A 22,278-nucleotide genomic window follows, 5' to 3' on the forward strand; every position below is an offset into this window, starting at 1 on the left:
CGATTGTCAATTGTTGTGTTTGGCAAAACAAAAAAGTTGAAAACCACATATTATCAGTTTTATATGACACTATATATATCTATAGCTATTCATCACTCAAACTGAAACCTGCTGTGGTTTGATTTCTTCAGAAATGTGATTTGAAGTTTTAAACAAACATGTGCATGTAACTTGTAGGTGGAGAGCTTCTTCCTGTCCTAGTAGTTATTAACCTCACAGTCTGACTTCCTCTCGAGATAGAACTGATTTACAATTAAATAAAATACTGAAGCCAAACTTATGTTTGAAAAAGAAGTGTCACAGGTCAGAAGTCAAACAGAATTCTTACCCATAATGCATTATTGATAACATACACAGACTGATGATCTTACAGTTCATGGAACCTTTAACAATCTGTAAGATCTCAATCATACAGCATGTTTAAAATAGGTTTAAATAGTTAGGTAAACATTTTTATTTTTTTTTTTGCTTATAATTTTGAGTGATAGATGTCATATTTAATTTATTTTTCACTGTGACATTTTTTTTTTTTTAATATATTGGGTTGACAGTGAAATGGGTTAGACGAATTGTGTTACTTGATAAAACAAATGAAAATAACAAATTAAATTGAACGGCTTATCTGTAGGCCAGCCTACTCACATCAGCCTACTCACAACAAAGTTTTACTTTCATAGGCGTCATTAATGCGGAAGAACCAGACGTTTTTATTTCACAGAATCTGCATTTAATTTTCGGACAAAAGGTGGTGAAAATGAAGCTTCTCTTTATTTTGCTGTCAGTACCTTTGTTTTGTCTTGACCAAGGTAAGACATTTATTTGTTACAATCTCTTTTACCGCCGATAAAACGAACAAAGAACGCGACGCAGTTTCTTTTTTCTGTCAGCTCTAATCGCTTTACATTCGATGGAAATGTATTTTATTAGGCTATTTTTATTTCTCTGGTGTGTGTGTGTGTGTGTGTGTGTGTGTGTGTGTGTGAGTGTGTGTGTGTGTGCTTGTTTATAGTAAAACATTTATTAGTCACAATCACTCTTTCGAACGACGAATTTTACCTAGTTTCATTTTGTGTCAGCTGACTGAGCTCTAATCACTTTATATTCGAAATATATTAATTATTTATTAATTACTGTTGTTTTAATTTGAGGATAAATTTAGGTGAAATGTGTTTGTGATATATGTGGTCACATATTTATTTTTCGACACATTTCTGAGGTTGCTGGCACATAAAAAGAGCAAATTCATATCGTGAATGACAATGGGAAAAACATTGAAAAGGGGTGGGACCTATGCTTAGGTTAAATGACGTGGAATAAAAAAAAACATCTCATCCATCTTGCTGATATTTTTGTTGATATTGATATTATATTATAGCCTCTGTCAAATGCATACACATTAGCCTATTTGGGTCTTAATTTAGTTAAAATTAGCAGTAAATACATTTTCTGATGTATTCTTATATGTAGGGCACAAAAGGGGTAAAAGCACCTTAAAGAAAATGTTTGCAGTAAAAAAAATTTTTATTTTTTTTTTAACATTGATGGAGCAACACATTTTGTGGTAAAATAATCATAAGTGGTTTGTCTTTGTTTTAAAAATCTTATAAATGTGTGGGGTAGTGAGGGTAGGAGAAAATCCCATTCAGATACATGTCTAATGTAATATTTTCCACAACCATTCTGCTTAATAATTTTGACTTTTGTCGAGTACCATAACTATTTTCTTGTGATACGTGGATTCTCAGATTGCTGAAGAGTCTAATATTAATTAACTAAGTTTATTGGTTTGAAAAGGTTGCCTAGTTTAAATAGCCTAAAAAATGGTTTGAAATTTGAAGGTCAGTATATACAGAGACAGTAGGCGGTTGCTAGGGTGTTGCTATGCAGTTGCTAAATGGATGCTAGGGTGTTCTGGGTGACCTTTCATAATGTCCACAACATACAGTAGTCTTCTGTTTCTGATGATAGACCTACAAGCTCAAAGACATTTAGAATTTGTTGATGTGTTTAGATCTTGGTGCCCTGGATTTTAATATGTTGTAATTCATTAAAATTATTTTAAACAGTATGGATGATTACTGCAACTGTTTCTCAAAGTCATAGAGACAGATGTGTAAGTCAGGCCATAAATCTACAAGGCCATTTTCTTTAATGTTGCCACCCCTTGTCATAAATAATTTTGTAGATTCGCCCTTAGTAATTTTATTTTATTTCCTATAACATTTAAAAAGTATTAAATATTATATCAAATTAGCAGAGCAATGTTGCATTGCTGGCCTGATTGTACAAAGTGAAATGCAGATGTTTAGGAAAGTCCTGCATTGAGTTTTTGTGCAATCTAGGTGAATTTCTCAGATATATGAATGCCCAAATGTGAAAAAAAAAAAAAAAATAGGAAACGGAGGGAAAATATGGATCAGGCTGTCGGTTTTATGATGTTCATTAAGTTGTTTAAAATTATCGATGAGACTCCCGTATGTTTGTCTAATGAGTGAATATGTAAATCCATTATGAATTGTTTGCATGTGTCATGCATTACATTTTTAATCCAGGCTCTTTTTTTTACTCTCAATCTTTATGATATGTTTTATGTAAATTCACAGCACTTTTTTGCTATTGTATATTTTTTCTGCATTATCACAAATTCATTTCTTCTTCAGGTGTATCTGGTGTTGATGACGTGTCAGTGTCAGTGATGGAGGGAGATTCAGTCACTTTAAACACTGGTGTTGTAAAAACCAAACAAGACAGAATTAGATGGTATTTTAATGACACTCGCATTGCTCAAATCAATGGAGATCTCAGTAAAACTTGTACAGATGTTAAGTGTAATGAAGGCACTGAGAGATTCAGAGACAGACTGAAGCTGGATCATCAGACTGGATCTCTGACCATCACAAACATCAGAAACACAGACTCTGGAGTTTATCAACTAAAGATCTTCAGCATCAGCAGCATCAGTGAAAAAATCTTCAGTGTTTCTGTTACTGGTAAGTCATGTAACAAATGTTTAAATGCAGATTATATGTTTAAATCACATTTTTTGAAACTGACAATTAGAGCTGTTTTTTATTTTATTTTTTTATTATTTTTAAGTTTCTTAGATTATAGCACCACTTACCTTTGGAAATAGATACATTTTGTCAATAAATTAGTCATTGTAGGCAAAAAAAAAAAAAAAAAAAAAAAAAACGGTGGTTGTAGGAGCCGCATTTGAGTTTATTTTTGGTTTCATAATTTACTTATAATTGTCTTTTCTATTGCATTTGAGTGGTACACCCTCTACAGCCAGAGAGGGCGCTGTCCTATAAGTTTTATGCATGTAGCGCAGAAGGGGACACAGAAGGAGAAGGCGTGCCAGCAGATACAGTCTTTGACCTCGGCCTGGATCTGTGTTACTGGAGCTTGGCCTGTAGGAGAAAGCTGAACTCCAAGCGCTACAAAGGAAGTTTTCATTTTTGTTTTGTACTTTATTTTTATTTGCAATAAATATCGACAAACATTCAACAACAACACTCTTGGATTTTCTTGGATTTGGGCTGTGAGTCTGACCCTGTTCTCGCATTCTCCAGGTGGTTAGAAACAATAACAGGGGGTTACAGGAAAAACCCAACATTGTTTTTGCCACTACATTTCGTCAAAGACTTGCTGTGAATTGATCAAAGATGGATTTATGTTGAAACTACGCGATATGAAGACAAAGGAAAGCGTGGCAAGCCAAACAAAGAAACACTTCGAATGGAGGTATGTGTTTTCAAAGTGAATCATATTTGAAGGATATAGAAACCAATCTCACCGCAGATTTGTGAGTTGGTGAAGGTGAACTGTGACAAACAATTAAGAGTGGTGAAAGGCAGTTTGCCGTTGTGAAAACACAGCCAAATTGGAACGAATGAAAGGCAACGATATGTTGATTTTTGGAAAGAAAACATACTGCTTTCTACATTTTTGAGAACTTTTGCATTGATTGAAGCAAGCAAGATAAATAGTTTCTGAGATTTTTGGGAAGGTTTTTTTTGAGAATAATGGCTGATTCTAACGAAGAAGAAACAAACCCTGTTAAAGACATGAATGAAACTGTCGCGCAATTGCGCTCATCTAGAGGAGGAAAAATGTCACATGTAACACGAAGAATGAACATTGTGAATGATTTAATGACTAGTCCGGAATTTCTGGATGAAGTTAAACAAAACATGATTAAGTTTAATGAATTTCTTGAAGAGTTCAAAGCCATGCATGCCTCCTATAGTGAAATGTTGGATGAGGAAGCAAATCAAGAAGACCACGAAACATGGTATCAGCCTAGATGTGTGCAGATAACGGCTTTTATGACTAACGTTGAAAATTGGATTTCAGCCATAGAAAACCCAGGTTCCCAAGCCATAGTTGAAGCCACCTCTTCTGTCACCCAAGTAGAAGATTCTGATACAGATACTGACGCACAATCATTTAGATCACATACATCGTCTGTGCCATTGCGCATCAGTGCAGAGGCAGAGAGAGTAGCTTTAATGGCTAAAGCTGCAAAGCTGCAAGAAAGGCATGCAATTGAGGAGCAGGAGCATATTCTAAGAAAAAAGAGAGAAACTTTAGAGTTGCATTCTGAAATTGAAGCCACTACTGCAAAAATTAATTATCTGAAAGAAGCTGAAATAGAGATGCATAAACCTGCCCAGTCTGATGTCACAGTTCAGATGCCTTTGCTGGGTGCAGAAGCAGATGAAGTGAAGACGAAATCAACAGTGACACATGTACCATTGGATGAAAAGCCTGATAGCTCACTTTATTTCCATGACAGGACGTCCCCAGTCGTTAAAACCAGGCCAGGTGTTCAGGTTCAATTTCCTCTTCACAGCAGACCTGTTTTCCAGCCCATGGCTAGCAGTGATACCCGGTCACAACCACAGCAGACCTCAGCTCACAGTATTCCCCCTGTCATTCCCCAGCCAGCAAGGTCAGTTCCAGCCATTCAGTCCACTGTACCTCAAGGACAAATTCCAACACCCAGTTCAGCACAGGAAAGCCACATGATTAAAATTCTGGAAAAGCAGAGTGAATTAACAAGGATTCTTATGAAGCAGCAACTTCTGTCTACACTACCGCAAGGTAGCATTCCACTCTTTGATGGACAAGTTCTTGAGTACAAGTCATTCATTCACTCCTTTGAAAATATGGTTGAAAGCAAAACTGATAACAATAAAGAGAGATTGCAGTTTCTTATTCAATATACTAGAGGCCTAGCACAAAGGCTAGTCAAGAGCTGTGAGTACTTGTCACCAGATAGAGGCTACAAGAGAGCAAAGGAGTTGCTAAAGGAAAATTTTGGAAACGAATACAAGATCTCTTGTGCTTACTTGGAAAAAGCCCTATCCTGGTCCCAAATAAAATCTGAGGATTTTAAATCACTACAGGATTATGCCATGTTCCTTAGGAGCTGCTGCAATGCTATGGAGGAAATGGAATATATGGAGGAGCTGGATACAGTATCCAATATGAGAAGCATTGTGCTCAAGCTACCATACAAGCTTCGGGAGAGATGGCGTAACAAGGCTTATGAGCTGCAAGAACAACGTAGTCGTAGGGTAAGGATTTTAGATTTAGTCTGCTTTATTGAAAGACAAGCTCGCATAGCAGCTGATCCAGTATTTGGTGATCTTCAGGATCAGTCGGCTAGTAGAGGAAAGGCTAGATCCCCAGTCAAACCACAGGCCTCGAAGTCATCTGGCAGTAGTTTTGCCACTAGTATAGCTATTGCCCAAAAGCAGATGAAGTCTGATCTTTCTTGCCCCTTCTGTAGCTCAGGACACACATTGGACTTGTGTAAAGACTTTTTAAAGATAACACACAGAGACAAGCTCAGTTTTATAAAGACCAAAGGCATATGCTTTGGATGTCTCTCCACAGGCCACATTAGCAGAGACTGCAAAAGGCGTCTCAGCTGTAAAGTATGTAAGCAAGCTCACCCTAGTGTCCTACATATTGAGGCCAAAGATAGTATCATCAAAAAGGCAGAAAGACCCTCTGATGTTACAGGCAATGCATCAGCAGGGTTATGTGGTCATTTAGGGGCCGGAGACCAAGAGAGTGTGCTGTCCATTGTCCCAGTTCAGGTTAAGGCAGCAAAGGGCAGCCAAGTCTTACAGGTGTATGCTCTCCTGGACCCTGGATCCTCCGCCACCTTCTGCTCCGAGGATCTTATGTTTCGGCTCAATCTGAAGGGAAGAAAAACACACATTCTTCTACGCACAATGAATCAAGAAAAAACTGTTCCAACTCATGTTGTCTCTGAAATGGAAGTTTCATCACTGGACAGCAATAACTTCTTACCTCTTCCTGATCTCTTCACTCAAAAAGAAATGCCAGTTACCACAAACAGCATTCCCAAGCAGAAAGACTTAGCACAATGGAAGTATCTAAGTCGAGTCAAACTTCCCAGCATTAATTCAAAGGTGGAGCTGTTGATTGGCACAAATGCTCCAAAGTGCATAGAACCATGGGAGGTTGTTAATAGTCAAGGTGGGGGACCCTACGCAGTTAGAACCTTATTGGGGTGGGTTGTAAACGGGCCACTGAGAAGTGCTGATGGCAGTGCAGAGAATGTGACTGTGAATAGGATATCAGTTACAAGTCTAGAACAGCTTCTGATCTCACAGTATAATCAGGATTTCAGTGAGGTAGCATCTGAGGAGAAGACCGAAATGTCAGTTGAGGACAGAAGGTTTTTAGAGATAGCCAATGAGGCGGTCTTACAAGATGGACATTACTATCTGAAGTTGCCCTTCAGGAAAACTGATGTCAGCATGCCTAACAATCGCCAAGTTGCAGAACAGCGCCTCCAAACTCTGAAAAGGAAAATGAAAAAAGATGAACAATACAAACAGGAATATGTTGCCTTCCTCAATGACATCTTTGAAAATCATTATGCAGAGGAGGTCCCAGAGGAAGAACTCACACAGGCACCTGGAAAGGTATGGTACATACCACACCATGGAGTGTATCACCCCAAAAAGAAGAAACTTAGAGTGGTGTTTGATTGTGCAGCTACTTTTAAAGGTGTATCCCTCAACACAGAGCTACTACAGGGTCCTGATCTGACCAATTCGCTTGTCGGAGTCATTTGGAGATTCCGCAAAGAACCCATTGGAATTATGGCTGATGTTAAGTCAATGTTCCATCAGGTGGGAGTAGAAAAATCAGGTGTGGACTACTTGCGCTTTCTGTGGTGGCCACAGGGTGACACCCGTCAAACCCCAAAGGAATACCGTATGCTTGTGCACATCTTTGGTGCAGTGTCCTCCCCAAGTTGCGCAAGTTTTGCATTACGAAAAACTGCTGATGACAATGAAAGCTGTTTTCCCCTTCAGGTAGCTGAAACAATCCGGCACAACTTTTATGTGGATGATTGTGTTAAGTCCGTGGTTGAAGAGTCTGAAGCCATCCAGCTAGTAAAAGATCTCACTGCACTATGCTACAAAGGTGGATTCCAGCTTACTCAATGGGTCAGCAATAATCGGGCAGTTCTAGCATCCATTCCAAAAGAAAAATGGGCAAAAGAAATCAAAACACTGGATCTTGACAAAGACAACCTACCAATGGAAAGAGCCCTGGGATTGCAGTGGTTTGTGGACTCTGACCATTTCCAGTTTAACATCAATTTAAGCCAGAAGCCACATACCCGCAGAGGCATACTTTCTGTTGTAAGTTCCATTTTTGATCCCCTCGGGTTTCTTGCTCCTCTCATTCTCCCAGCCAAGCAGTTGCTACAGGAGCTCTGCCAGAGAGGCTTTGGATGGGACGAGCCTTTGCCCCAAGCTGTAGTAGACAGGTGGGAAGGATGGACAAACAGTTTAGAAAAAATAAAAGGCTTCAGTGTTGCACGTTGTTTGAAACCAAAAGGCTATGGAACAACAAAGTGTGCAGAACTACACCACTTTGCTGACGCCAGTGAGAATGGCTATGGCTCAGTGAGCTACATAAGACAAGCTAATGAACAGGACATTGTACATGTCACTTTTCTCATGGGAAAGTCCAGAGTCCTTCCTTTAAAGAACATCACAGTACCACGTCTGGAGCTGGCCGCTGCAGCATTGTTGGTAAAGGTGGACAAAATGCTAAGGAGAGAACTACATCTACCCTTAAAGCCCTCCGTTTTCTGGACTGACAGCCAAACTGTACTTAAGTACATTAGAAGTGACACTGCAAGATTTAAAACGTATGTAGCCAACAGGGTCTCGCTGATTCGGGATAACTCGGAGCTGTCTCAATGGAGATACGCAAGAAGTAAAGACAATCCAGCTGATGATTCCTCGAGAGGATTGAGTGCAGGTAAATTCATGGAACAAAGGAGGTGGATGCATGGCCCAGAGTTCCTATGGAAACCTGAGGAAAGTTGGTTAGAGGTGGAGGCATTGGGCTCAGTGTTACAAGATGATCCAGAGGTCAGGAGAAACACTACTGTGTTTACAACAGTGGTAAACACTGAAACACCCACAGACCAGCTTATTTCATACTTTTCAAATTGGATTAGGCTACTTAAAGCAGTGGCATGGTACATCAAACTGAAAAAGGCCTTGATACTGAGAATCAAAAAACAAAAGGACTTCCCATCGAATCAAGTCACAACCCGCTCCCACAGCCAAAAGGTGAGCCCAAACCTTGAGGGTTTCAAGACCAAACCCGGTGGACAGCTCCTCACAGTGGAAGATCTCTTACAGGCAGAAAGGTCAGTTATCTCTTATGTTCAGAGGCAAGCATTCCCAGCTGAAATTACAACACTGCAAATGACCCCACCTAAAGTGAAAAGGAGCAGCAGGATCTGTAGGCTTGATCCTGTGCTAGATGAAGGCATCTTAAGAGTAGGTGGCCGGATGCATAAATCTGCCATGCCTGATGAAACTAAACACCCCTGTATCTTGCCCAAAGATTCACGCATTTCAATTCTTCTTTTAAGACACATTCATGAACGTTGTGGTCACAGTGGCAGGAACCACATGCTCTCAGAGCTCCGTAAGAAATATTGGATTATTAAGGCCAACTCCTTAGCAAGAAAGGTGCTCTCAAGATGTGTCATGTGTCGACGTGTGAAGGGCAAAGTAGGTGAGCAAAAAATGGCAGATTTGCCACTAGAAAGAATCCTACCTGACCTCCCTCCCTTTACCAATGTCGGATTGGACTACTTTGGCCCGATTGAAGTGAGGCGAGGAAGAAGCACCATCAAAAGGTATGGAGTTTTGTTTACATGTATGTCCAGCAGAGCTGTTCATTTGGAAGTAGCTTTCTCATTAGACACTGACTCATGCATTCACGCTTTGAGGAGATTTGTTTGCAGAAGGGGGCAGGTTAAGCACATCAGATCTGACAACGGAACGAACTTGGTGGGTGCTCAGGTGGAACTCAAGAAAGCTCTGATGACACTGGACAAGTTGAAGATTCAGGATGCCCTGCTTCCTGATGGAATCGAGTGGAGTTTCAACCCACCAGCTGCATCGCACCATGGCGGAGTCTGGGAAAGGCTTATAAGATCTGTTCGTTACGTGCTGTACTCCACACTCCATCAACAGTCCATCGATGATGAGGGTCTTCAAACTCTATTCTGTGAGGTAGAGGCTATTCTAAACAACCGTCCTCTCTCCACAGTGTCCTCAGACCCATACGACCTAGAACCGCTGACCCCAAACCACCTCCTCCTGCTGAAAACTAAGCCCATTATGCCTCCTGGAATCTTCCTGAAATCAGACCTTTATGCTAGACGCCGCTGGAAACAGGTCCAGTACATGGCAGATCTCTTCTGGCATAGATGGACCAAAGAATACCTTCTTCTACTCCAGGAAAGGCAAAAATGGACTGTAGTGAAGAAGAACCTGAATGTTGGAGATCTTGTTCTGGTGGTTGACCCCACTGCTCCTAGAGGGTCATGGCCATTAGGAAGAGTTCTAGAGACCAAGCCTGATCGAAAGGGGCTGGTCCGATCCGTGAAGCTCCAGACACAGACTTCAATCCTTGATAGGCCCATTACCAAGCTGTGCCGAATTCTGGAAAATGAAGTGTGTCCAGTGCCCCTTAAAGATCACCAATAAGGGATGTAATGTATACATATATACATATTTTTCTAAAAGCATTAAGAGATTATTTGATTTTTGGCTCCTTTTTTGTATTTATTTTAAATAATTGATTCTATAGAGAACAATTAGGGGCCGGTGTGTAGGAGCCGCATTTGAGTTTATTTTTGGTTTCATAATTTACTTATAATTGTCTTTTCTATTGCATTTGAGTGGTACACCCTCTACAGCCAGAGAGGGCGCTGTCCTATAAGTTGGAGCATGTAGCGCAGAAGGGGACACAGAAGGAGAAGGCGTGCCAGCAGATACAGTCTTTGACCTCGGCCTGGATCTGTGTTACTGGAGCTTGGCCTGTAGGAGAAAGCTGAACTCCAAGCGCTACAAAGGAAGTTTTCATTTTTGTTTTGTACTTTATTTTTATTTGCAATAAATATCGACAAACATTCAACAACAACACTCTTGGATTTTCTTGGATTTGGGCTGTGAGTCTGACCCTGTTCTCGCATTCTCCAGGTGGTTAGAAACAATAACAGGGGGTTACAGGAAAAACCCAACATTGTTTTTGCCACTACAGTGGTGTCACCTTTATTTATATAGCGCTTTTTACAATATGGATTGTTTCAAAGCAGCTTTACAGTGATAACAGGAAAAGAATGCAACAAAGTTTGTTTCGGCTGTACCACAGATCTAGAAGAAAATAGTGTCATAGTCCAGCTTAAGTTCATTCCATTTTTGTTGTAAGAAAGTTATTAATTTAGTGTATATATATATCTGCTCTGTAGAGAACAGTGATGCCATCGTCTAGCTCAATTCAGTTCTCATATAATGGTGTCAATTCAAGCAGATCAATAATAATGTTGAATATTAAATGTCCCCAACTAAATGTCCCCAAACTAAGCAAGCCAAAAGCCAAAGGCGACAACCACTCACGGTTTAAGTAGGGGTGGGGCCTGGGAGAAAAGGGTGAAGTCAGTCTGCTCTGACTGAGGACCAAAGTGAAGCTGGAGGGAAGGCGGAGCCTGATGGGTGGAGGGACGAGTCGCAGATGAAGGCCTGGAAGTCCATGGCGAGCGACAAGCAATGGCTGACCAAAGTGGAGCCGGAGGGATGAGGAAGGAACTTTAGGGACGGCCGTCTCAGGTGGAGCTGAGGGAGTGAGTAGCCAAGGTGGAGCCGGAGGGATGAGGAAGGAGCTTTAGGGACGGCCATCTCAAGTGGAGCCGAGGGAGTGAGTAGCCAAGATGGAGCCGGAGGGATGAGGAAGGAGCTTTAGGGACGGCCATCTCAAGTGGAGCCGAGGGAGTGAGTAGCCAAGGTGGAGCCGGAGGGATGAGGAAGGAGCTTTAGGGACGGCCATCTCAAGTGGAGCCGAGGGAGTGAGTAGCCAAGATGGAGCCGGAGGGATGAGGAAGGAGCTTTAGGGACGGCCATCTCAAGTGGAGCCGAGGGAGTGAGTAGCCAAGGTGGAGCCAGAGGCATGAGGAAGGAGCTTTAGGGACGGCCGTCTCAGGTGGAGCCGACTGGTCGACAGGCTGAGGTAGGGCTGTAGTACTCGAGTCCGGTCTTGGACTCGAGTCCGGACTCGAGACCGCTTTTCTATGGTCTCGGACTTGTCTCGGACTCGCTGGTATTCGGACTCGGACTTGTCTCGGTCTCGGCCACTGGTCTTGCCAAATATGGCTTTTGGTCTCGACCGAGTCCAGGTTTCTTTATTATGTTCCCAGTAATCACACATACGTCGCCGCGATATTAAAACAATATATTATTGGAGGGAAAGTGAAACACTGGACACCTAATAAGTATTTCGGCTCTTTTTCGTGAGCCGGCTCGTTTCACTCAGCTCACTGAAAGAGCCGGCTCTTTTGACTCACAAACGGCTCTTTAAAAAATAAATGTTTAAATAAACTCGCTGAAAGTCCACCGCTAGTGCAACGTGAATATTCACATTTTTAATTGTCCATAACACCCCGAAAACTAGCCTGCTTGCCTTGCACATCTAATTAATGGGCAAAGTTTTCCGACTTTTTTTCTTACCTTTCTTTCTTTCTTTCTTTGCCTATTCCATGAGTGGTAGGCGCAATGACTGGCTGTTTTAAAATATAGCTAATATCGAAACAAAATAACCCAGCTCATAACTTGCAGGTTTGCTTAGTGGCAAACTTTTTTCATTTGATTGCTTCAGCCGCCACCCGCCCGAAATTAATTAAAATATTATTTTTCGTCACGTCATCCGCCCGATCCGCGGTTTATCCGCATCTCTTGTGTGTGTGTGTGTGTGTGTGTGTGTGTGTGTCTGTGAGTTGTCTTGGTCTTCCCTCATGCAGTTTAATTGGTTGACATCGCGTGTATGATTGACAGGAACAGAATGTAAGGCTGATCAGACAGTCGAAACGAATGTGTTAGGCCTAGGCTATATAATTATTATTTTTTGTTGTTCTTTAAATTAGTCAATTATTTTAAATAAAATTAAAATTATTCATTATTTCATTATTACATAATGATTTAATTTCTATAGGCTAGCCTATATTTTTTAGCAGACTTTTTTTTTCCTGTCCTGGACTCGGTCTTGACTCGGACTCGAACCTTTTTGGACTCGGTCTTGACTCGGACTCGAACCTCTTTGGACTCGGTCTTGACTTGGACTCGACTAGTCCTGGTCTTGGACTTGTCTTGGACTCGACAAAGGTGGTCTTGACTACAGCCCTAGGCTGAGGTGGAGTTATGGGCTTGGAGCTGAAGAGTTGACACCCCAGGGCTGACCTGGTGAACTAGAAGCCCCAGGTGGATCCAGGATACAAGGAGCAGACAGTTTAGGAAGAGCCAAAGGGCTGGCAGGAGCCAGCGAAGATAGGGCTGAAGAACTGGGTAGCATGGGCAGAGGGTTACAAAACCAATTCAAGATGGACAGAAAGATTAAAAGTGGCCTCCTTGGCTGACATGGGACAGACAGACACTTCGGGATCAGCCTTCTTGGCTGACATGGGACAGACATACATTTCAGGAATGGCCTTTTTGGCGATACGGAACAGGCAGAGACCATCGGAATGGAATGGAACATCACAGACAACATTAACTCAGCTAAGGCTCTATGTCTGCGGTAGGGTTAGGCTTTAATTATGCCGGAGGCTTGGCTGAAGTGGCGATGCTCACGGCGTGGACTGTGGTTTTGTGATCCTCCTCCATCTTACTGATGGTAAAGGGAGATCTGCAGCAAAAATGGACCCAGTCCACAAACTCCATGAATATCCGTTGAGGGCCATCTCCAGGCATGTGTGCTTTGGTTTTTGCAGATTCAAACCTGCCAGGAAAAACAGGCAGAGGCTGGCATTATCATAGTGGACGAGATGTTGAGAGAGGAGGATCTTTACTGCCGCTATGTCCATTTAGTCAGTCTGTTCTTCTGTTAAAGCAGGTAATGAAAAGCGCTGGATCTAACTGCAGGCAGCAGTTGATTTTATTAAACTCAAACCAAAAATACTCAGGATACTCAGGCCTAGTCCACACATAGTTTTCCTTTGTAAAAAAGAAAAAGAAGAATCATGTCCACACAAGCACGGTAAAAGTAAAAAATGTATATATATTCACTGTCAAGAGCATGCTAAACCAACAGGTATTGATATAACCCTAACCGTAAAGCCTCGTTGGCCAATCAGAAGCCTGAAAAAAAAGGTTATTAGCCTACCGGTTCTGGTAGGCTAACAACATGTTGTCATAAGCAGTGAGCTGTGTAGTATTGCGATCTGATGCCTCTGTTCCACAATATAATGGGAGAACTGTGCATGTATCTGTATACATGTAATAAGCCCTGTTTGCACAGCTATTAGCATCAATATTTTGGCTATGTCTGCCAATGCACAGTCTCGCCTCATTTAAACAAAGGAGATAGTGGCGCACAGTCTAGCATCAAACAAAGGAGATAATAGCATGCACTCCGACGTCACAAGCCAAAATCTCCGGTTTCTCTGGTTTCTCCGGTTTCACCGTCTACGTGACAACACAACTGTAGTTTCAAAGAATCTTCACCCTGGCAGGAGTTTTTGAAAAATTAGATTTCAGTGACCGGATACTGCATTTGCTTGTGGACAAACGGCTAAACTGCATAGAAAAAACTGTGGTTTTGAAAATACCCGTGGACAGGGCCTAAGACTGGTAAACCATGAGCAGAACAACACGTATGTCTGAGAACAGACAATGGACTGAAAGAAACACAGGGCTGAAATATCCAAACAAACTAATTAACAAAACGATCACCAGGTATCCAACATAATCAATCAAAAGAAAAACTATGGAAACAAACAACCACATGAAACTGAACCAAAACCCATGCACCCCAAAACAAACACAAGAACAGATGGCCCATGACACCTAGGTGATATATGCCAAATTTTGTGTAAATTGGACAAATTGCCTGGGACAGGTTCGAAAAAATAACTCATCGAATTTGGTAGAATAGTGTTTTGTTGAAATTCCTCTGGCCATGTGTTGGATCTGAAGCATTCTAGTTCATAAATGCAGTTTTTATAGCCTGTACCATTCTAGAGTTGCTTTACAGACTGAAGGTCAAAAAAGAATGTGCAGTTTGCACAAATATTTTCAAGTTTTTTTTTTCTCGTTGTGGTGTTTCTTTCCCCAAAAGATCCTTCAATTATCTGTTGGTTTGTGTTTCAGGTGTTTCTGCTGCTGAACAAGATCAAATGAAGAAAAAATCTGTGAAGCAGGGAGAACCTGTCACTTTAGATCCTGGTGTAATAAACAACCCAAATGATGTGATGACATGGTATTTTAATGACACTTCCATCGCTAAAATCAGTGGAGATCCCAATAAGACTTGCACAGATTTTCATTGTCATGAGAGATTCAGAGACAGACTGAAGCTGGATCATCAGACTGGATCTCTGACCATCACAGACACCAGAACAACAGACTCTGGACTCTATAAACTACAGATCAGCAGAAGCAGCCTCCGTCGCCGTCGTCGCAGCGTCAGCAGTGTAAAGAGCTTTGACGTTATTGTCATTGGTAAGTGTAATTTAGACATTCAGGCAATTTTCCATCTGGCAGTGAAAACACCCTCACTGTGGAATATAAAGAAACACGATATTGGTACTTTTTAATGTAACAATATCATGTTTCTTTATATTCCACAGTGAGGGTGTGTATATACTATCTTGATGACTTGGAACTGTAGCAGCCCAAGCCAGGGGCGGACTGGCCATCGGGAGCACCGGGACATTTCCCGGTGGCCTGACGGTCGTTCTGGCCTGCCGGCTGCCGCTGTGCAGACCATCAGCCTGGCATGTGATAGGCTGGTGTGCAACTACGAATGCAGACGCAGTGCAGTGCTTTAATGCCTTGTCGGTTAAACATTTAATTCGCGTGCTGATGCGCTGTTCTAACGTGTGCGTTTCTCAGCGCGTACATGTGAAGTTCACATGCACTAAAAGCCTGTCTACCAGCGCCTGGATACTGGACTAAGTTATCTTTTGAGTCTTATTGTGCTAATACTGTCAAATACATAAATACATGGTTTACATAAACAAAGTCGGTTATGTCTAAAGTGAACGCAAACTTGAGAAAATTGAGAGAAAATCTGCTTGTCAAATGCGTGTATAATAGACGCGTCGTGCGCAACTCTTAAAGAGACAGTAGTAATAGTAGTAATAGTAAACACGCTGCCGCTTCTCCTTAAAGGGATAGTTCACCCCAAAATAAAAATTCTCTCATTATTTACGCACTCTAATGTTATTACAAACCTGTATTAATTTCCTTTTAATATTTTCTAATATATCTTTCTAATATTAATATTTTGAAGAATGTGGCTATCCAAACAGTAGCTGGTCCCCATTGACTTCCATAGGAGAAAAATATACTATGGAAGTCACTGGGGTACATCAACTGTTTGGTTACCAACATTCTTCCAAATAACTTTTATTTTCAACAGAAGAAAGAAACTTATTCGAGTTTAAAACAACTTGAGAGAGTAACTTATGACAAATAGCATTTTTAGGAGAACTATCCCTTTAATGTTAATAAAACAACAAAATGCAAAGAGAAAATAACTCACTGCTCCTGACTGATAACTTTTAATAGTAGCTTTAATAAGTATCAATGTATAATTTATACAGTGAAGTCTATGTTTTGTTTTATTTTCATATTTGTTATTTTTGTTATTTTAAGTACTTTCTTCAATGCTACTGTTAAATACACCTACTGCAGCTGAAAACATAAAGCACTGTTTATTTAATTTGTATATTAAGTTGTGTATGTGTAATGTGTATCTTTGATCTTAATATTTAATAACAAAGAAAATGACAAAAAAATATCTTCGCCCCTGTCTGCTATTCTTTTTTATTTTATATTTTGTTACCTAAGGCTTTGTTTTTAAAATATGGACATTAGTTTGGCTGTAATGCTCAGTCACAAAATAGTAAAACCAACATTAAAAAAAGAATCGTGATAAAATCGTGAATCGTGATTTTTCTGAAAAAAATCGTGATATTATATTTTTGCCATATCGCCCACCCCTAGAGTTGAGCACTGAAAATACATAAAATGTAAATATTTCAACATGTGAATGTGTCTCTTATTATCTCTTTTAAAAAGCCAATTTTCTATTTGTCATTGGTTTGGTAGTATAAATGGTGTATTCTAGTGAGTTTTTAAGGGTTATTTTTTTATTCATTTATATTGCATCTGGTAGTCTACCTGGTACATTAATAGGGTTAGCCTACAAGTTTATCAGTCCAGTAGATTACATGAATAGGGTGGTGGTGACTGCAGCAGCAGAGGTGGCCTGGCAGTGGAGTCAAATTCCCGGCCTGAATTATTGTCCCAGTCCGCCACTGGCCCAAGCTGACAGAGAAAATAACTTTGGCTAATGTTCTGGCAAGGTTCTCTCAAAGTTACGAACAAACGTACTTCCAGTTATGTTAATAGAATGTTTGATCAATGTTGTCTGGTCCTCAATAATGTTCTCAAAAGGTTTGCACAAAAACGTATTTATACATTGTTTGTTGAAGGTTTTTAAAATGTCCTCATGTTGGGAGAAAACATTCTTAGAACATCCTTTAGACATTAGAATAACAATAACTTCAAATGAATATGGTTGTGTGGCTGTTTTAAAAGATCATCCTTGGAACATGGGAAAGTTTAGCCTGTCCCATAGTTATTCTCCTAGCTAACTTTTCTCTAAAATTTATGTAAAGGTTATGCAAGTGTTAGAATGAAACGCTTTCAAAACAATCTTGAAATCACCACATATTGTCATTAGTATTGAACGAATGTTCTCATAATGCTGGCAGAAAACATTATGTGAACATCATTCCTCAAACGTCCTTTAAATATTAAGGACCACTAACATTCTGGCTTAAACAATGCAGAATTCCTGGTGATTCATTAACACCATTCAGTGTTCATATGTTTCCACACTACAGAGGGTTAAAATAACACTGAAGCAGGAACAAATATTTGACAGTACCAGGAAACAGTGTTTCCTGTAGTTGGGCTGATGGTGACTTCAAATGAAATATTTTCAAAAAATCATCAACATCTAAACCTCTAATTCTCAATAAGAGCCACTGTAGATGTAGAAATAAAGTCAGTCTGGTTAGTAATAAGTAAAGTTGGTAATTGTGTTTGTGGAGTTGTTTAATCATCTTCTGCTGAGATCTTCAGAGATTTAATGTCTTTTATCTTCAGTTGATTTCATCTAAGGATGTAGCTTGTAGTTCTTGTGTGCAGGTGTTTGAATGTTTAAAAGAGTGTTTTCAGGAACATCATACTAACCTTTAAATGATGTTCTATTAATATTAAGGAAACTGGAGTTTTATGTTCTTGGAATGTTACCAATCAACATTCTATGTTGAGTTGTTAATAACAATCAAGTTGAAAGAACATTTCAGGAACATCATAGTAACCTTAAACGTTCCACTAAAGTTTCGAGAAAACTGAACGTTTTTACGTTTCCATAACCAAAACGTAGAACAAAAATGTGTTAGCTGGGATGGTACTTCTGCATGAAATAGTTTTCCACTTTAAACTGAATGAGATTCACATACTCTCTCAGACCTTCTGATATCTCATTGTGTTTGTTCTAGATCAATCTGACAGATTCACTGACTGTCTGTCTTTTGCTGATCTAGGTTCAGGTCCTTCTTCAGCTGTTGTAGCAGGAATATCTGTTGCTGTTCTTCTGGTGTTTGTAGCTACAGTTGCTGGTGTGATTTACTATCGCCACTGCAGGAGCTCCAGAAATGGCAAGTATCACTTACAGATACTGTAGTGAGAGGAAAACATCATCTTTATTGTGCAAAATTAGTATTTAATTATGTGTGTGATTCATTTTCAGGTCTTTCAGATAGTGACGACCCAACAGTACACCCACTGAAGCAGGATAATAGTTAATCCATTGTTACCAAACAATACCACGATAAAGCACTTTTAAAATCAGATTTAAATGACCTGCTACTGGATGTTTACAATGGCTATAAAAGTGTACACACCCCTGTTACAAATGCAGACTATTGAGATGTAACAAAATTGAATCCAAGTAAAATCATGTCAGACCTTTTTCCTCCTTTAATGTGGTTTTAAACCAACAAAATTCATGTAACAAACAAATATAAATAAAAGACACAGTAACCTGGTTGCAGAAGTGTGCACACCCTTTAACTTAACTTGGTTGAAACACCATTTGCTTTTAATTCAGCAGCCAGTCTTTTTGAAAATGTCCATCAACTTAGCACATCTTGATTTGAAAATGTTTACCACTCTTCCTTGCAAAAGAGCTTTAGATTGATCATATTGCAGGGGATCTCCAGCCCTCTTCAAAACATTCTTTAAGTTTTTTGAAGTCTTGCTTCAGAATGGGCCTTTCCAAATCAGTCTTCTTCCTAATCTGAAACCATATTTTTAATGACTTATTCATCCTCAGGTTTTTAATGGAGGCCTACAGGTTTTGTGCCAAATGTTCTGATATTAGGAACTATCCGTGTGGTTGGTAATTAGGTTTAATCAGACCATAAAATGTTAAGTCAAAATTTAGGTGGGCTTAGATTTTTGGCTTGAATGTTGTTTTCACATGCAGCAAATGACCAGTACTTTCCAGACATTCATGCAGCTCTTTTAATGTTACTGTAAGTCTCTTGGCAGCCTCCTTGATACATTTTGTCATTGTTACCCTACCTAGACAGCAACATAATGTCTTCCCAGATCCAGGCCACATGTACTGTCTGGTTCCCGATGTGGATTTAACGCGTACCAGATGTGGGCCGGATCTGGGCCGACGTTGCTGTTTGGGTATTGCCTCCACCGGTTGATGACTTCCTTCATGGTATTCCATGGCACATCTAATGGTTTGTAAATACTTTTGCACCCTTCTTCTGAGTGTTACCTCTTCACAACGAGATCCCAAGAAATCATTTTTAAGCTTGTTGCAGGCCATGGCTAAGAAAATCCTACAGAAACGGCTTATTTTATATCATGGACAATTAGCATCACTTAAATGATAACCGGAGGATTTTAATTACGGTACTTTTCATTAAGAGTTTGGATGTGGTTGATTAATTTCTCAACATCCCCCATTATTACATCCCTCAAATATAAATAATTATATTGCACACTTATGCAACCAGGTGATTTTATTATTATTTTTAAGATTTTTATTTTTGATTGTTTCATTAATTTTTAATATTGCATTAAAATGTAGAAAAAGATCTGGTATCATCTGCAATTTTAACAGTCACTGTAGACAATTTTAGCTGTTTGGCGTGGCAATATTTTCTTTTATTGTGCAATTTGCTGAAATGTGCCTTCAACCCTCATGTTGTGTTCTGGACATTTTGGTCCTGGAGATTTTCTTTTTCCTGAATATGTTCGTTAATATACTGCATTAGACTAAAACTGAATGTTTTTGTTTACACAGGGTAGAATGACTGCTGATTTTTTTTCTTACCTTTTTACACTTGTGGTGTTCAATGCCAAAAATGTCCAACCTCTGAAAATTTGCTTATAATATGCTATATTATTACCAAATATTGGATTCAATCATTTTTATCAACTTGATTTTTTCAATTAGCACAGGTTTTGTATTTCTTTTTCATAGGCCTTGCAAGTCTGATTGATCTGAGGTACCTCAGTTTTGCAGGGCAGTTATTTAAACTATTATAGTAGATATGTTTATGGTATTACACAAAAACAATGGTAAGTGTTTTTGTTAATGATTGTGCTTTTGTTAATCTACATTGTTAATTAATCTATATTGTTAATCTACATATCTGTAGACTGTACTCGATATACTGTATAACTTTGAAACTTGTATTGAAGCACTTTTACTGTTAAAGACAAAGCATTTTTCTGGAAGATACAATCCCATTCATTTTTTGCCATAGAGAAATGAATGCTGTATAATTCGTATTTGAGGTTCATGATTTGATTCAGGCTTAAAAATACTTCTGTGAAATCTCTATTGTCAAAATAAATGGGAAAATATTTACAAATATATACAAACAAACCACTGGAAAATTGTTCTTTGACTGTTGCACTCTTTAAAGAACAAATAAATCATATCATATTTAGAACTAATTTTTGTGTTATGATGTGTACATTATTTACACTGTCTATGTGGGCAAATGCTGTAAATGTGATTTAATTCACACAATTAATTTTAACTGTAATGAAGGTTTAAAGAAGACCATTGGGGTACTCACAATTAGTACAGAAATCTTTCAATAATAATTACAATTGATTGAGTTAAATAATAATAACAATTTTAAACATCTGGTAACATCAGGTCAAATTAATCATTCATTCAATTTGAATTTGTAACTTCTTGTTATTGTGACACTCCTTTAATTATAATTATAGGCCTATGCATATTATGGGCGTATGATGTATGATTCATAGATGTATATCAGTTTAGCAGTTGCTATTTAATTTTCAGTTTGAATTATAATGTGTTTAATTACATGACAAATGTTTGTGTTGTTGTTGCCAAAGCAAATGCAGTTTTGCGGCGTACAGTTAAAACGGTGCTAAAGGAAATAAGTGCAAAGCAGCATAAAATACATTTTAAAACATATCATTGACAAATAAATATAAAATGCATGGCATTTAAGACATTATTAAATGTATTAATATTGAAGAAATATTAAAGAATACTTTGGCCACCAGATGGCCGCAGCGTATATACAGTATTGAGGAAAGCATTTGTGAGAAAATCTTCGTTTTGCATTACTAACGTTTACCTTTAGACCACATTATCTTTTGAATGCATTGTTTCTTTCCTCATATAGTGTGGTTTACTTTTCCATATAATTTGACAAAATATTTATCTTTTTTTAATACATTTGCACCAACACATTAAACCTCTTGTTGATTTTATTGATAACTTGAATTTAAAACTTCATCATGTCACAATATTTGTATTATCCGTTCTCTCTGTTGATGTCCAGATGTGTGGTCTGGTTGCTGATGGGATTGTTCAGCACACAGCTGTAGGTGTTTTTATCCTGATATTCCACCTCCAGAGGTAGAGAGAGACTGATGCTGAGATCACACACACAGTAACATGACATGACACAGGGGATTTGGCTGTGTGACATATACAAAGTTCTGGCATGAAACTTTATGGTGCAGGCTAATAGGTCCTTTAACTCACCTGTTCATAATCACATCGTCATCTATAGGGTGCAGCTGATTGGTTCCTGCCGTATCAGCAGCCAATGAGCTTCGCTGCTCAACCTTCAAATACTTTAGCATTTGTCTTAGCAGTGCAGCGCGCTTCAGAAATCCTCTACCTTCCCCAGCTCCACCTGTATAGATCCGCTACGGGTAATTCATGTACTCTATATTGTACAGCAGCAGCATGTCTTGATCTATTTAACCAAGACCAAACATACAACATTGTCATACCCATTTCCATGCCAATCACTCCAAGAGTTGTCATGAAAGAACTAACTTTAAGCCAGAAAGTTAGTGATTTTTAATATTTAAAGGACGTTCGCAGAATCTTGTCCAAAAAAAATGTTTTTGCCAACATTACGAGAACGTTCATCAAATACTAACGACAATATGTGGTGATTTCATGATCAGTGTTTTGAAAGGGTTTCATTCTAACACTTGCATAGCCTTTACATCAATTTAAGAGAAAAGTTAGGAAGAATAACTAATGGGACAGGCTAAACTTTCAGAGGATGATCTTTTAAAACAGACACACAACCTT

General features: G+C 39.2%; 1 protein-coding gene across 1 annotated transcript; it reads left to right on the forward strand.

Annotated features, from left to right (window-relative positions):
- Positions 1-651: 651 nt before the first annotated feature.
- On the forward strand, positions 652-20,637 carry LOC307169949 (uncharacterized protein). Its single transcript, XM_079890834.1, has 5 exons — positions 652-806; positions 2,661-2,990; positions 14,727-15,077; positions 18,200-18,313; positions 18,406-20,637. Exons 1-5 carry the CDS (start codon positions 755-757, stop codon positions 18,459-18,461), a joined length of 903 nt encoding a protein of 300 aa, XP_079746960.1. The 5' UTR covers positions 652-754; the 3' UTR covers positions 18,462-20,637.
- The last annotated feature ends 1,641 nt before the right edge of the window (positions 20,638-22,278 follow it).

The sequence above is a fragment of the Squalius cephalus genome (assembly GCF_949319135.1).
Source record: "Squalius cephalus genome assembly, chromosome: 13".
Classification (NCBI taxonomy): Eukaryota; Metazoa; Chordata; class Actinopteri; order Cypriniformes; family Leuciscidae; genus Squalius; species Squalius cephalus.

Coding starts and splice junctions, on each gene's coding strand:
- LOC307169949 (XM_079890834.1), top strand. CDS start 755: ATGAAGCTTCTCTTTATTTTGCTGTCAGTACCTTTGTTTTGTCTTGAC. Junction 2,991..14,726: donor CTTCAGTGTTTCTGTTACTG/GTAAGTCATGTA, acceptor TTTGTGTTTCAG/GTGTTTCTGCTGCTGAACAA. Junction 15,078..18,199: donor CTTTGACGTTATTGTCATTG/GTAAGTGTAATT, acceptor TTGCTGATCTAG/GTTCAGGTCCTTCTTCAGCT.